The sequence below is a fragment of the Marmota flaviventris genome, chromosome 2 (assembly GCF_047511675.1).
Source record: "Marmota flaviventris isolate mMarFla1 chromosome 2, mMarFla1.hap1, whole genome shotgun sequence".
NCBI lineage: Eukaryota > Metazoa > Chordata > Mammalia > Rodentia > Sciuridae > Marmota > Marmota flaviventris.
Genome location: NC_092499.1, coordinates 142,425,242 through 142,442,302, shown reverse-complemented (window position 1 = coordinate 142,442,302; position 17,061 = coordinate 142,425,242). Strand labels below are relative to the sequence as shown.

The window sequence follows — 17,061 nt, the reverse complement described above, 5'->3', positions numbered from 1 at the left end:
TCCACATTAGGGGCTGCAAAAAGAACTTGCTTTTAATCTGTGCATGACTAACCCTTCCACCTAAACCAGAGAAGAGGTTAAATTGGGTTTTCAGCTCTAGATCAAGATGTGTATATGTGTAGTTCAAGACCGTGGTGGCCCTTGGTAGCTGATAGGACATTGGGAAGAGATGGCATTTGTGGTCTAATATAAGCCATCTGTTCTTCCTGACTTGGTTGAACAAACTATGTGAACAGAGCTCTCATGGACTATTAACTGTATCAAAGGATGAATCTCTTGACTCCACATGAGAAATAATATGTCTCTAAGAGGTTGAGATTAAATGGAGGGACCACCTTTATAAGGGGGAAAAGTAGCAAAGGAGAAGAAATTGAACTGTAGATTAAAAAAAAAAAAGTTTGAAATTTGGGACTGACCTCACTGATACCTTAAGCAATAGCTTTTCACTTCTTCCTCCTCCTGCTTCCATCTGAATTTCCAGTGCAGATGAAGCTTAGTTCCCGGGAGGAACCACTAACCACTTTTTCAGCTGCTTCAGCATCTTTTCACATCAGGACAGAGAATGTTGAAATTGCATTTTCTTGGGATTTTTATGCCGGAGAGAATAAATCATATTGCCTTGCAAAAAAATAAACAATCACATAAATAACAGAACCAGGCTAAAAAGTAGCCTCCCAAGGTACCAACAGGCTGGTAATCAGGACTTAAAGGAGGTCAAGCACACTTTCCTGTCTGCCTTGAGTCTCAGATAACGCAGGAAGGAGGTAGATGCAGTCTTCATAGAATTCAGGCTTGAGAAGCTCTGATTTTGAGTGAGTTAAATTGAAAGGACAGCCAGACGATAGAGGGTGAGAAGTAACTGGAAGTGGGTATGGAGATAGAGGGTCAGTTCCCAGGGATAGCCACACATAAGCAGCAGAACATTCTAAGTCCTTTGCCCATAAGACAAAGCACAGTCAGGAATCTGGAAGCATCCATCCCTGGAGCTATAGCCTGGTTGCACTGGAATAATGCATTGGAATCTCTAGATGCATGTTAGTGGCCCAGGGATCTACTTGGCCAAACTTGTGCATATGAGGTTGGAACTAATACGGATGTGAAAGTAAAGCCAGACAATCAGGAAGGGGGTCTGATGGGTATGGGAAGACTCCTGGAGCTCTGTCCATGGTGAGGTTTGTGGGTGGATCTGTGGACCCAGAAAAAGGGAAGCAGATGCCACAGTTGCTGAGGAATGGACCTAAAGTCAAAGCCCCATAGGCTGCCGTGTCTGAAGCTAATTGTTCATTTGTGTGCAGAGTAGCCACTGAGCATCATGCACTATTTATTACTAGCTAGTGGTGGTATCCAGAAATGTAGCAGTTCCCTGCCCTCCCAGGGTTTCCAGACAGTAGGAGATCAGAAAGAAAGTTACAGTCCTGTGAAAGGCCATTTACTGTACCAACAGGAGCTGCATCAGTGCTGTGAAGCACTGAATTCCAGCCAGAAGGTGAGGAAGCAATGAATAGTGACTCTGTGCTAGACATTGCTTCACATGCAATCTCAAGTCTTGTAGAAAGCAAGGGTTAATAGTCCCATTTTGCAGAGGATGAAACTAGGTCTCAGAGAACTCAGACCACTTAATCATCATCACACCAGTAACAAGTCCTGGGTGTGATAACAAGTACGATTAGAACCCATGCTCTTTTGAATATCTCAAAGCCTATAAATATAGAGTACGCATAGCCAGAAGCATTCCTTAGGATCCTTCTACCCAAAGACACAAGAGAAAAGAGAAGATATTATGGCATGAGACACAGGAAGAATTAAAATAGTGTTTTAATATAATTTTCAGCAAACGTACAGTATGTACTTTACATCACATATTTCTAAACTGCTCATCTGGAAAATATAAGCTGCAAAAATACAGTTACCACACTCAAAAATCTATTGAGTATGTGCTTTTTCCCATCTCTATTCTGTGAAACAGGGCGATTTTTACCCTCTTCTATTAAAATTGGGCCTTGGCTTATTTCTTTGGAGCTATTGGAACCCTTGGACAGAGAAGAATTCCCAAGAGGGGGTTTTCTAAAGCATGTCAGGAAGTCATCCCTACAGAAGCCAGAGCAGGGATGGGTATAGGGGATTTGCACACCAGGTCCACATTGCTTTAGCAACCCAGAAAAAATGCCTACTTCCAAGGGCTATTGGAGGGCTCTTGACCATATGTCACCTCCTTAGTCCTTGTCACAGGCCTGCGCTTGGGGCCTCAAAGGACCACACATTGGATAGTCCACATGGGGACCCTTGGGTTCTCGGGCAGGGCAGAGCACGCTAAGTCAGGCCTCGAGGTCTGTGGGTGATGGTGGGCTGTTCTCTGCCGGAAGAGGACAGCCCTCAGCTTCTCACAAAGGAGTCTTCTGAAGGTGAGTGTGACTCGGGACAGGTTTTCTCGGTCTCAATGTCTTGGTACTCTGTGCCTAAAGGGGGGAGGAGGGAAGAAGAGCCAAGAGGAAAAGATATCGGTCTTTTCTGTGTTTCCTTTTTTATTAGGCTTACATCATAGTATCATGGTTTCCCAGTGGAATGGTGGAGAGTAGGAAGATGAAGCGAAAAAGCATTGGTTCTGGCTCTACGCAAACCCCAGAGGGTGATTCCAAGTGCAAAGCCCTTTTCAAAGGCCAAGTCTTTCTAAGAAGGATATTTACCTACGTGTCCATTCCAACACCTAATCTGAGGTTCTTTTATGGGGATAAACAAGTTGTATCTCAATCACTAACTTGTCTTAAGTCATCAATGGCGAACTTAGCTTCCTTACTAGGATTCTCTGTCACTTTACATCTCTATTAAGGAGGAAGTTGGTGCCAGGAAAGACGACTTGACATCACAATGTCATGCTCCCTCCTCCTCCAGCATGTGGGCCCCCCCCCCCTCTTTTTTTTCCCATTCAGTCACGGATGGTTATCACAGGTTGAATGAAACAGTCTCCTTACTGGAGCAAGGTTTCTAAACCTATCTGCCCTTCCAAAATAGATGCTGTGGCTTCATTTAAAAAGGTATTAAAAACCCAGCTCATCCCTGTGATGATCTTCAAACTATGCCAGTCTTATTGAATGTGACTTGCAGCTTTCCTGGCCAATGATAGCCACAGTGGGGCCACAGAAGTCTCTGTTCATTTATTGTCCTTCTTAGATTTTGACTTGGTGGTATAAAAGGTGACAGTTTAGAAATGTCACACTTTTACTTGGGATTTTGAAGCCGAGACTTGGCTTATAGAGGAAGGAGCCCATATGATCTGGGCAATTTGTAGCATCCTTGCTCAACCTTTGAAAAGCTCAAGTTCTTATGGTCTTGGGGGTTCTGCTGGAGGTCTCGTGGGTGGGGGGTTTGGAGAGGGTGGGATAGAAGTGAGAGCAATGGGGTGGGTTCTTATTGCATAGTGTAAAATAGAAGTTGATGATTGACTGGAAATCATCTGATGTGGCTCAGGTTGAAGATGGAAGGAGTGTTTTTAAAGGTTTTAATTTTTAAAGTAAAAGTTTAAATTATCATTTTTTAAAAATTCCTATGTCTATAGGTAAAATCTTGCTGAGGTTCTCATCTACAGCTCTTGGCTCATTTCTCTATGAAACTATAGACTCTGGTGGGTGGTCCCTCATGGCAAGTGCTCCAGTGGCTTCATAGTGAGATCCACGTTCTCATTTTGGTGGTTGTATGGCATACTGGAAAGGACATGGGTTCAGGAATCAGACTTGGTATTGGCTCCTGCTGATCTTTTTAACTAGTGAAACCTTAGGAAGTTTGGATTTGCTGAGTTTTAGTTTTCTGAATCTATAAAATGCAAAAAAAAAAAAAATTATACTTACCTCATAGGGCTGGTGTAAGAAGGCTGCTAGGAGCAATACCTGGGATCATGCATTCACAGCACCTGGCACGTGGGTAGGCCTCTTAGTAAAAAAGAGCTCCCCAGCCCCTTCCCTCCTTTAAGGTGCTAGATTAGAGCACAGTTGGTTTTTAGTTGCATTCCTCTTGTAATTAAACTTCCCTACACTGCATGACTCCAATTCATTTTATAGCCTTAGATTTTAAATCAAATAGTCCTTCCAAACTTGCCTCTGTGAAAGCCATCTTCCATTAGGTTAACGTGAATTTAAGGAAGATGTTAATGAAATGGCAAAACTCTCAGCCTACAGAAAGCTAAATTCCAGAAAATTTGCTATGTTGTTCCATTTTCTCATAGAACATAATCATTTCCACCTTATGGAAAAAAAGATTTATGATCAACTCCTGATTGTTGACTCGAGTCATTATTTCAAAAACAGAGATGTCTAGACACTGTTCTGGGACTGTGCCTGGGACCTGGGAATAGAGCAAGACATATCTAACCAGTGAGTGGCTTCAGTGTGTCTGAAGCCCCTGGGTTGGGCCTGAGCTCCCCAGGTTGACGGTGTGTGCTGGACTCTACACTGTGCTGATGACCAGCTCTGAGGAATACCTCCACGGCATCTCAGTGCTTTGAAAGTTCATTTCAGAATGCATGAGAATGGAGGAATCTCCTGTTACTTGTTGCCTGTTCATTTCAGGTAGAACATCTCACATAAATGGACCACTGGGATCCACTGGGTAAAGATCAGGTAACGAGGGAAAAGCAAATATCCCCAGAAAACAGCTGCCATGATATCCTGCTTATTATATCAGGGGCATGTGAAAGAGAATGGCGCCTCCTAGTCCATTCCGTCCAAAGACCAAATGTCCCTGAATTCAAGCAGTCCCTAAATGTGAGGAGGGTCCCCCATATCTTGCCTGGGAGGGAAGGAATACCCCAATGGTTAAGAATGTGGGCTTTGGACTCGTAGATCTGGGTTTGAATCCCAGCTCTGCTTGTAACCTTCAGCAAATTCTGGATCACGCAAGCCTCATTTTCCTCCCCTGTAAAATAAAGCTAATAATGGTTCCTGTCTCACAGGGTTATGGTTTAGATTAAATGAGGTAATACATGAAATAAGTTCAGCCTGGCAGCTAGTCAGAGTTAAGTGCTTGACAAATGTTAGCTGAAATGATTATTAGCTATTATTAGTACTTGCTGATTATTCTACCTGGCAGATCTATTAGCTTTGGAGTGCCTGTATTTTGTGTTGCTGGAGAGGAGGGAGAGATTTGAAGTTCTATCCAGAATCTGATTCACTCTTCTTTTCCTAGTCCCTACATGTCTCCCTCAGGTATCCATTTCCATCATTTAAGTTAAAGAAGTCGATTACTTTAGATGAACTATCAAGTGTCAGAGCTAGAATGACCCCATAGGTTATACAGTTTATTTTCTCCATGATATACAAGAGAAAAATAAGGTTGCCTTCAATAAACTCTGACAACAAAGGGATACTTACCTTCTTCTTAGACATAAATGAGAAGCCTTAATCTCATTCTCGGGGCTGGGAACATTAGGGTTGATGAACACTTACTCCAGGACCCTTTGTGACACTGCTATGACAGAGTTTTGGGTATGAGGATCTGTCTTACCTATGCTGAACTGTTAATGCACCCTAGACATGCTGTGGTGCTCAGCATGTGCTCCAGACAGAGATTGGCACACTATAGCCCTCCCTCCAGTCATGGTCTTTGTAAATAAAGCTTTATTGGAACACAGCCCACTCATTTGTTTACCCATTGTCTGCTGATCTTAGGCTAAAACAACAGGGTTAAGTAGTAGTTATGGAGACTGGATGACCTATAACACCTATGTGTACGACCTGGCCCTTTGTAGAAATGGCACGTGGGCTTGCTGTGCTGGCCCCCTTTAACACGGTGGTCCTTGTCTTCCCACCATCCTACAGGCAGACACCCGCTGCTCTTTAGTTTTTAGTTCCTAGACCACCCATTCTCTGAAGTCTTCCTGACTCTTAGAACCACAAAGAATCAGCTCTCATTCCCAGACACAGACCCCAGCGCTTAACATATTTCACTGCCTTTGTTCGTGTCTAGATCTGTTTCAGCTCCTTGAACTGTGAGCTCCCATAGGGCAGAGGCCACGTCCAGAGGCTGCCACATTGCCCACATTTAAAACAGGAATGAATGAATAAATACATGCTTAGAATATGGTACTCATTTCAATGCACCCTCATGTGAAATCAACTCTGCATAGAAAAATCATGCCACCACATTGATGGCCTTTGAGAAGTAGGAGTTCTTGCCCCTGTCTCTGAGGCAGCCAGGTTCCTGAGGCATAGGTTGTCTTTGTTTTACTGAACTTCCAACTTTAGGTTGTTTAATCCATGCTTTCCCTGCCATGATGACCAAGGACTCTGGGAAGGGAGACGGGGCTGGGTGCCTGTGGAGTCAGTGTAGGTTTCATATGTTGTTCTAGCAAAAATCCCTGGAAGACATCTTCCGTACATGTGCCACCAGTATTCTTCCAATTTACTCTGGATCAACAATAATACCCTAGAGGAACTGGGGTCCATAGGCTGTCATTTGGGGCTAATTGATCTAAGAAATTAAGTCCTTGAAGCTGTTCAGAGAGGTGGGGTTGGGTATGATTTGGGTGAGTCAGGTATAACAAAGGGGGAAGGGCAGGAAAAAAAAAAAAGTTTATTATTTGAAATCTCAAACTGATTTCCTGAGCCAAATCTTATTTCATGAATGCCCTATCTTGGAAAAGTTGGTGCCCCTTAGTTTTTTGACCTGGATTCTATCCTATGGGTTAGAGGGCAGTAGCCTGAGCACAGAGAGGCAGTCAAGCCCTTACTATTTGTTACTTTCCCTAACTTCTGGCCAGACATTTGATTCTCCCAAGATAGCAAAATATAATCAGGTCAGAATAGCAAAAGGTAGCAAGGGTTCTCCATCTGTTGGACCAAAAAACTGCTTTTCTGGGTTTCTCCACTCATCTAAACCAAAGTAAGCCAACAATAATAGAACACGGTATCAATCTAGCAAACAGAAACAGCAGCTGATCCTGCTCTGTCCTGATCCTGGTCTTGACTGTATGGTCAGCCCTGTTGATTTCTGCATATTGACCTTTATTGTTTAACACTGCTGAGTGGGTATTTTCAGTACTCCACGTGGCGATCAGAACAGACACCTTGGGGCTGGCAGGACTGACTGGGTGGAAAAGAAATCACACTTGCCGGGACCTAAAGCAGCATGCAGCAGAAAGCCAGTGGGGCAGGCTGAGGGCATCCAACAGTTCCCTTGCCTCAGAGGATTTTTCTGAGTACATAGAAACTTCTATTTTACATGTTCCTCAAGGAATGGCCACCTCTGGAATGTATGGGAGATCAATACTAAGTAGCCTCAGCAGAATCTTATCCCCCCTGAGAAAATTCCTCTTGTTGAGGGTGGCTGTCACCTCAGGGACCAGCTGGCTGCCCTTGTGTAGAAACTCCTTAAGGGGACTGTGAGAGGAGGATTTTCTTGGTCCTTTATCAGCATGCAGTGGCCTTTTGTAGTGGTAGAGTCCCCCAGGGTGCCTGGAGCCTCAGGGTTTTCATTGGTGGAAATGGGAAGAGAGAAGCCAAGCTACAGGTCATCCAGTAGCACACAGCCTCAGCAGAAGGAAGACAGCAAACCCTTTCCTCCAGGGAAGGACACTGCCCCAAACTGTGTTTACCTCCAATGGAGAAATGACATTGGTTTTAAAAACAAACTTTCTTGGTCTGCACGTAGGAGTTAACAAAGATCTGTCAAGAGCTGCAAGCCTCCTTTTCATTGATCTTGGGCAAGTTCAACCAAGATGGTAGAGGAGTTTGTAGTGAGCGAGAGAGAGAACTCAGCATTTACTTTCTAGATTTATTCCACCCCTTACATTTTTGCTCTCTGTTAAGTCCAAGTCAGATCTTATTAGGGCATCTTTCCATCAAAATAACACTCAAAAACAGACACACGACCAAGAGGCTAGATTTAGCCTTGGATGGTTCTTTATAGCATAAAAGGAAAATTAAAACTAGACTGAATTTTAAAAGGTGATATTGGACACACTTGAAGGCAATTTTGCCTCAGGGGACTTTCAATTTATATTCAATTGTTGCTGAAACTGAGCCCTGGAGTTGGTTTCCTTTGTTATCCTAACATCTCTTCCCATTCCTTGTAAAAGTTTAGGGGGGAAAAAATCCAAGAAGCAAAGCATTTAGGAAATTTTTGTTTGTTTGTTTTTCAAAGTGAATAGTCCCATGAAACACACACCAGGGTTCCAGGGCTCAGCATATGGGTACTGGGTTGAGAGGAACAAAACAGTATAGGGGAAGGCAGTGACCTATTAGCAGTGTGTTTTCAAAACCAAACCAAAACCTGTACAGAAGGTGACCGAGACCTTAAGAGTGACAAAGCATCTATTTTATATGAACCAGTTGGTGAATTTTTACTAATTAAGGGACTGATGAGCTTCCTATGTTCATGAACAAGGACAGCCTAACACTCCAGAACACAGGCCAATATTTTGGAAGCCTCCTGCCAGAGGTGGCCAATCACACTTGTCCTGCACCATGACAGTGACACAGCTTCCCTTTTGATTGTCTTTACTTGATGCTTTCTCTAGTTTTGTGCTGTCAATCAGACCTCCCCATTTACAGTATTTGTAAAAAATTTGGCCCAGCACCCCTCACCCTTTTCTTGCCTTGTGGGTAAACTATAAATAGGTGTTTGAGGTGAAAAAGCAAACTAACCAACTAAACTTTGGGATCTTTCCAGGTCCATGAAGAAGCATGAGACCCTTTGTTGTGCATGTGCTGTGCTCACCAATGCTCTGTCTCCTTATGGAAATGGTCATACAGGCTTAGTGGGCTGACTGCAAGAGGTTCCCCAAATAATGACAGGGTCATTCTCTGTTTGAGAGTCAGCCACTTTCAAAACACAAAGACCTCTTAGTTCAAGATTGGCCCTGGAACTGCTATTGACATTTCCATGCACTGGACATGTGATGGCTTCTCGGAGCTTGTGGTCTATTATCACAGATGCCACCGCCTGCTCAACAGATTGTGTTAGGGAGCTGCACTTTCTCTCTCCTGTCCCCAGAAGCATCACACATACACACAAAAACCCACATTGAAGTGTGTCTTCTCTACAGGCTGAAAAGAACGCCTCTTGGAATGTGAAGTTTGAATATAAAAGGGCTTCCCATGACAGTGATCACTGAATCATGGGAAATAAAGCCAGAAGGCAAATTTGCAATTCATCACATTATCCCCTGTTGTCTCAAATGTGATTCTTTTAAAGGCAGGCTGCATTATACACCCTTTTTGAAGCATTTTTTTTTCTTGTAACACATTGTATATTCTTGTTTTTTTTTTTTCCAGAATATCTAAGTGAAAATAAAGTGATAAAAATTACAATAGATTAATTGCATCCCTTGAATCACATTATATTTTTGGTGCATTAAAAAATGAGAAAAGTAAAAGCAACCAGCATAATAAATCCGATCTATAGAACTGTGTTAGTGACTGAAGGGTTAACACAGGTTTTAGAAGTAGTTAAAAATAGTATTAGAGGATTATACATACAACAGTTTGAAATTCATATGCATTGTATTTTTTTGAAAAAATGGCAAAATGTTTGGCAAATGTAAGCAAATGACTTGGACTGTGTTTGGGGCTCACCGGCTCTGAGCAGGTCAGTCATAGCCAGGCAAGGCCCACAGCTTCCTGAGGTCACTCTGTGGGGCAGGGGGGAGGTGGGCATCACCGCAGGGAGGTGTTGCCAGGGGAAGGGGAGGTGCTGGCCTCCCACCCGGCTCCCCCTTGGACCCTCAGTCTTGAACATGGAAATGGAGCTGGTGAGAGGTGCCAATTACACACTCCAGCACGGATCACCCATTAGCATCGCTGAGAGAACTCTGGGGCCTTGAACCACATGCAGACTGGGTGAATCGTCTACACAGTGACCCATATTGCAAAAGTTAGAGAGGGGCAGGGCTTCCACCCCTCAGACTTGTGCACCTCCCCACCCCCACCAGGAGGGAGAGGGTGGCACCGGGTATGTCACTAGTGCTTAATCTGGCAATGTTCTCAACTTGAACTTGGGTTGGTTGGTTGTTTGTTTTTTTAGTAGACTTTTGTTTTTATATGATTTTTGTTTTGTATGTGTGTACATATCCAGAAATGTCCATCCTCCAAGCTGGCCACCACTGTTCCCTGAATTTGGCAGTGCCTGTTGCTTGCAGCTGTCGGCATCCTGAAAACCATGAGGTGCCTTCAAAGTAGACTGTGAGCCCCAGCAGTGCGAGCGTCCTCCAGGACAATCCCATTCTCTCCTTATTCTGAATCCTGTCTGGCTCTGATTTTTGACAAAAAGGACAAAGGGTGTGTGTGTGTGTGTGTGTGTGTGTGTGTGTGTTTTGAATTTTTTTTTTTTTTTTTTTGGAAACCTTTTTTTCTTTTTTCTTAAGAAAAATGACCCTTTGATTACTAACGCGGAGTTCGGCCCTCCTTTAGTCACTATAAAACGGATTCCATGTTTTCACACCACTCATGGTCTTCCAGGTTGTAGATAAATTTTGTCCTATGTGTCTGGTGTGCAGGCACAGGGTCCCTCCCCAGATTGTCTAGGGTCAGAGTAGAGGCAAAGAACTCACTGGTGCTCAGCCCGCCCTCGTGGTTTTTGATGTAGCGTTTATAGTTTTTCCTCAGGCACTGCCACGTGGTGGTGTAGAGGATGAAGGCGAAGGACTTGAGGGCGATGGCGATGCTGACGTACAGGTATCTGTAGACCACGTTGTCATAGAGGACGCAGGCGCCTTGCTCCCCACAGAACGTGCTCCAGAACAGGCAGGTGGAGTCGATGCCGGCCCCAAAGATGAGCGGTGGGGGGATGAAGCCTGTGGGAGGGAAGAGGCTGTTGAAGGTTCTGGCTGTGGCTCCCTGTTCCCAGCTGTCTCCTTATAGGCCCACTCGGAGGGGAGTCTGCTGAACCAAGGGGCTCTATAGCTGGTGGTTCAAACACCAGAGAGCCGAACTGCAGGAACTCAAATCCCATCTCTGCCCTGCTGCCCAGATGAGTTATTAAAGCCCTCTGTCCCTGTTTCCCCTTTTGAAAAATGGAGATAATAATAGTCTTTATCAGAGTGGTGTGAAGTCTGTTACTATACGGGTAGTTTTTAGAATGGTGTGTACTATGCTGTGGTGATTTACAGAGTCTGAGAAGGAATAAGACTTTCCTGAAGGAAAACATGCTTAGTGTCAGTCACTCTCCCAGAGGGAACTGCAAAGCTGCATGGAACTGTGCACACGGTTCTCTTGCACGGGGCCTGTGGGGCTGTGTGTGTACCTAGTGGAGGAGCCAGGGATCAAAAGGGACCAGAAGTTGAACATGAAGTGTATGTTTAGATATAAAGTGGAAATATGTGCATTTATACTGGCAACTTCCCTTCTACCAGATATTACATTTTGAGAAGACTTTTCATTGTGAGCCAGAAAGCAGTTTGAAAACCTCCCAAGAGAACATTTCAGACACCTATAACTAGTCACCAGAAGTGTCAGATGAGAGGAGAATGTTCACCATCCTTCATTCAGTTCCACAATACTCTACTTGATGGATATGGGTCCTAACTGCACATTAGGATCATCTGGGATGTTCCATCCCAGACCAATGAAATCCAAGTGCCTGGTGTGCAGGTCAGACAGCATTTTGAAAATAAAAATTTCCAGGTAAATCTGGCCAGTTTAGGAGGGTGGGAGGGTTGGGGAAACCCTCTGTACTATGGGGAACTAATGGGTGAGTCATTAATACCAATTAATTGTTCTATAAATAAGTGTCTGAGACCAGAAGATGTCAACACCTTTGGTGAGAGACGTCAGAATGTGAGACATCACTGGAACTAGGTGATGAAATCCCAGCTCTGGGATCCCATGGTTGGTGTAGCATGGTTGGTATATTATGTTACCCAAATGCTCATGTATGAGACAATGCAAGAACATTCAGAGGTGTAGTGATTAGATTGTTTGTAACCTCATCAGTGGATTGAGCTACTGATATAGATTCACTCGGTGGTAACCTAGGTAAGCAGGTAAGGTGTGGCTTGATGAGGTGAGAGACTGGGGGAATGCTTTGTAAGCCTGCTTTCTGATCCCCATGTGTTGAGCTGCTTTCTTCCACCATGATGCTCTGACTCATCTAAGGCCCAAAGGTATGGAGCTGGCTAACCATGGACTGAACCTCTGGAACTGTGGGCCAAAATGAACTTTTTCTACTCTATGTTGTTTTTGTCAGGACTTTTGGTCACAGCAAAAAAAAAAAAAAAAAAAAAAAAAAAAAAAAAAAAAAAAATCTAACAAAAACAACCAGGATCTGGAATGTTCTTCTAGGGCTAACACCAGAATGTCTGAGTTTCATTTTTAAGGACGGTCCCTCTGAGAACTGCATAAGATGTAGTGCCTAAGTCTAGAAAAATGTGTCTACTTATAAAATCAAGCACATGTTTTGGGAGTTCACAGGCATCTGAAGTTGATGGCCAGAATACTTGCAGGCAATATGACACTTCGCTCCTCAGAGGGGGCTTAGCAGAGGGAAAAGTTGAAGGAGGTGAGCAGCATGGTACTTGGTTCCTGGGGAGGGTCTGTACTATCCTCTCAGGGCTAGTGAGTTTGGTAAAGCCCCAGCTCCCTCAATATTTCTCCTTAAAACTCTCCAATTCTGTCTCTTGTTACCCCAAAGAGAGCCCTGCCCGCTTCCCCCAGCCCCAAGAATAATTCTCATTGAAACCTCATTAAACTTGCTAAGCAGCTTGATCTAATAAATAAGCTCTTAAATTCAAAATCCCTCACAACCTGCTCCCTCCTCCCAGCTCACTGGAGGTTTGCAACCTTCCCCACACTCCTGGTGTGTTCCCGCCCCCTTCCAATGGATGCCTTTCTTCATTCTCTGAAAGACAGCCAAGTGGAGGAAGTGCTATGGCAACTGCATAATGGAAACTAAGCCACACGCCACATAATTTAGGTAAAGCACTGGAGATGTGGAGCCAAAGTAAATTATGGATAAATCTGCGGATAAATGGGACTAATTTGGCCTGTTCCTGAGGCACAGTGGGACAATGCAAATCCATTCACTGTTCCATTTCTCTGGGCTTTATTTGGTTATGATCAGCTTTCAAATGTTCCTTTCTCTTCTTCCTTTTGCTTCTTGTGACCTTTCTTGAGGTCATTTCCCCTTGTCCCAGCCTCCCATCACTGTGAGTGATGGTATTATGGAGAAGACACCGCTGGTGGAAGCTCTGTCCTGGGAAGGGACTCCTGAACACAAGTTGGGATTTGGCAAATCAGGTCATACTTAAAAAGCACATCAAGGGTAATTTTGAATACAAAAGAGCTATTTGTTGAAACTGGTTTAAATGAAAATATCCCTCTAAAATGCCAAAATGTAATGCCTTCACATACCTGTACCTCAGTGGGAATTCTTATGATATGCAGTTATCTTTAAAGTAGGGTATACCTGAATGTGCTAAAGATATCAGTTTTATCCTTCCTGTTCCTTGTCAATGACAATGCCCTGGAAAAAGCCTTCGAGTAGTTAGAAAGCTAAGTGCCCATAAGATTTTCATGGTATGCTCAACGGTGGAGACTTATGGAACCAAAAAGGTTAGGGCAAGTCCATCTCTCAGTGCCTCAGTTTCATCTTTAAAATGGAGCTAAGTCCACCTGCTTGTTTAGGATTAAGGAAAATACTGCACAAATGAGGTATCTGAGCATTTTGCAAGGGCCCAGCCCGTCCCTACTTATTCGTGTTTGATACAGAGGGTTTAGGGTGATATATTAGAATAATCTTCAGGTTGAGTACCTGGAGACTTTCCTTCATGAGATTCCTTTTATATTTCTGAATACAGAGAGGATTGGTATTCTTTTCCTCCATATTCATCTTTTCCTTTTTATTGACTTACAATTCTTTCCCAAAGGGGAATTCTAGCTCTCAGGCCTTAAACTCCAAGTATGCAGAGAATACCAAAGATGAGGATCTGACTGGGTCTTTTCCATTATAGGCCTTTGCCATTCACTCACCTGATTAGTCACAGAAGGGAGTCCTACCCTTGCAACTAATTTTCACACTCAGCCACTCATCCTTCTGTGTTTTTCAGTGGGACTAAAAAGCCAAGAAGTCTCTGCAAGCATTTGGTTCCCCTAGACCTATGGGAGACTTCTACAATAGGATGACTGTAATACCTAGTCAATTAACTAACCCCCACCGCAGCACTGTATAGTATACTCTCCTATGCCATAACCCCTTTATTTTACATACAAAGAACCTGAGAATGGGAGATATTTGTCCTAGATCCGATAGTTCAAAACCCCAAACCCAGTAATTTCTCTTCCTTCTAATTCACAGTCTGTAGACTTGAGATGATTTTAGAGCTCTTATTGGGGGATTTCCAGGGCTACCGAGAACATTTTATTCACTTTTCTGCTAAGCTTATAGAAGCAAGCTGGTTTTGAAGAGAGGGAAGCACACAGGGGGTTCTGATCTGTGCAAAGTGTGGAGCCTTCCCTGTTCCAGGGTGGTTAATGTGGAGAGAAGGTTGGCGCCTTATTTTGTAAACAAGCTCTCTGAGTATTTGGCAGAATGCCTCCAGCAGTAGTGGCAGATATGATACATGTCAGCAGGAAGAGTTGTCAGTTGTTCTTACCACCTCTTTTTCAGCCAGGAGCTTACATCTGGAGGTGGTTTCACAGGGGAGGGAAGGGAAGGGGAGCCAGAGAGAGCTGATTTTAGATTGACTCTGCCTCTTGGAAGCTGTGCAACTCTGGGCAAGTTATACAAATTTACTGAACCTCTGGCTTGCTGTTCATAAAATGGGCATAATTATATTCCTTTGCCGAGTTTTTGCCAGGATTAAATGAGACACCATTTGTGGAGGGTTCTCAAAAAACTGGGTTCCTTTCCTGTTTCTTAGGACAAAAATATCTAAAGCTCAAACTATATAGGTACAAATCTGTGGCAGAAAACCCTTCAAGCTAAGTTTCTGTAAAACCCTAACTCGCAAGAATACTCCATATCCTAAGTCAATTTTGGAGCATTATCAGGTGCCTTTAGAAGGAAGACCTAGTGTCTCTTTGTGTGTTGATCATCTTCTGATATGTTCTTGGTTACCTAAGGAATGAGGAGTGAGGTGATGATGGTGTAGAATTAGGGTAGAAATTGTACATTTTGGAAGAATGTTCTCTCTGGACTCTGAAAGAGCAGTTCTCCCCTCATTGATAGGGAACAGACAACCCTTTGTGAGGTCAATGAAGGTGACTTAGGAACAAAGCACCTAGTAGCCCCATGCAAAAGAAACACCAATCAGGTACTGAGGGAACTGTCTGTCAATCAGTGGGGTCTCCTGGCCAATCCTGGATCTCAGCCAGTTCCCAGGACCAACTCCAGTGGGACAAGGGACTCTAAAAATCCCTTTTCTTGTCCCAAGCCCTCGCTTCCTGCCTTAAGCCCCATAAAACTCCAATTCAGTCGTCCCCATGCAGTTTCTCCTATCTGCTCTGTTGGTCTGATTGAGATTCCACTCCAGGCGGAACTATATAAAGCCAAGCCTCCTTCAGTGGCCTTTTAAAAGTTGCCTCCTTTTTGGTTCCGGTCATTGCCTGACCTTACACCCTTGAATTAAGGGAATAATTCTATAAACTGGGCCCAGGGTGCTGACCCCCACATGCTTTCTGTCAGAAAGCAATTTATCTGCAACCCTGTCTGATTTAAGTCAATAAGATATGTTATATTCCTCAGCAAACAACCTATTATTTGCAGGAGAAACATAGACCTGAAATGCTGATAAGAACACAAGTTACCTTAGCAGGGAAGGGCAGGCATTTTTGTGACCTTTACATGGACCAGAGATAAGGATATTTCCCCCTAACCATAAAATCTGCAAGAACAGGTTCCAATTAGAACTGGTCAGCATGGGCCAAAGTGACTTGAAGTTGTCATATGCCATGGGGACTTGAAATTGTCATATGCCATGGGTACTTGAAAGTCAATGCCATCCTGCTGTCAGTCAAAAGTTGAGAGGTGGACCTTGGCAGGACTCTCTGGTAACTTTCCTGGGATCTCCAGTAGGGCAGGAGGGACACACTGACCTTCTCCTGAGAGGACTCACTCTCTGTTGAGAATGTTCCCTTCTCCCTTCCCTTCTAAATAAACTGGAATGATCACAAGAACCAGTAGAAAGGACAGCCATGGCTGCTTCAGCTCCATGGCAGGACCCTTGCCTGTACCATCACATTCTCTTGCTGGGCAGGGACTTGTGGACAAAGCAGACAGCCACCAGGTCCCCATCTTGGGGGCATGGTGCGGTGGGAGGATATGTGTAGGCTCACTGCTGTTCCTTGCTATTATGGAGAATATTAAAAGGATTAAATCTTACTTCCTATTACACTCTGGCTCAAATTATAGCTATATATATATATTTCAATGCAAAAATTGCAGCACTGTTTAAGGAAACTGTCTCTGTTTTCCAGAAATCTATTAACAGAGATTAAACATCTGGGCCCCACAGCTTGGCTGTTTAATTCACTCTCAAGGTTGAAAAGGCAGGGCCCTATTTATATTCTTTGGTCTACACTTAAAAGGTGAACTGAAAGGCTTTTGTAAGGGAAATAAATCCACCCTTTATAGGACAAAGGGAAGCTGCAAATGACTGCCATTTACATTTAAAAAGATAACCATTCCTCTCCAGCTTACCTGCCAAGACTTGAATTCCGCCATGGAATCTACTTAACCTGGTGGAATTCCTCTTACATCCAGTACCAGCCAGAGAGGAATATGGAAAGGTGTATTCTCCTGAAAAGATGGATGAGTTTCTCTGCTTCAGCAATGCCAAGAAAGAGATCGGACTGTTGACATCAGCCAGCATCTTCCAGGGACACCTGACATTCACTTTTCTTAAATTGGCAAAGTCAGGATTTGCTGTGTGTTCTAATTTCATTCCTGGGACTCTTGTTAAAGCCACTTAAAATGCCTGCCCAAAGCCACCTAGATAGTAATGGCATAGGGGTCGCTATGTGAGGCCAGAGCAGCAGGAAGCGCTGAGAGCCTGGTGCCTACCGAATGTTTGCAGATTAAACAGATCAGTGCATGGTGAATGAAGAAGGAAAGGGGGCTTCCGTGCTGCCAACAATGTGT

General features: G+C 43.8%; 1 protein-coding gene across 2 annotated transcripts in view; it reads right to left on the bottom strand.

Annotated features, from left to right (window-relative positions):
• Positions 1-1,826: 1,826 nt before the first annotated feature.
• Slco3a1 (solute carrier organic anion transporter family member 3A1) overlaps positions 1,827-17,061 on the bottom strand; it is a 299,077-nt gene continuing 283,842 nt past the window's right edge. Inside the window, exons 10-11 of one of the 2 annotated variants that reach the window (XM_071608652.1) lie at positions 10,538-10,780; positions 1,827-2,456 (exon numbers count right to left, since the gene is read on the bottom strand). In XM_071608652.1, the coding sequence (XP_071464753.1) occupies positions 2,374-2,456; positions 10,538-10,780 (326 nt within the window). In that variant the 3' untranslated portion in view covers positions 1,827-2,373. Of the gene's footprint in view, positions 2,457-7,741; positions 10,781-17,061 lie in introns of those variants that run through there. The other variant, XM_071608651.1, reaches the window with a different exon arrangement.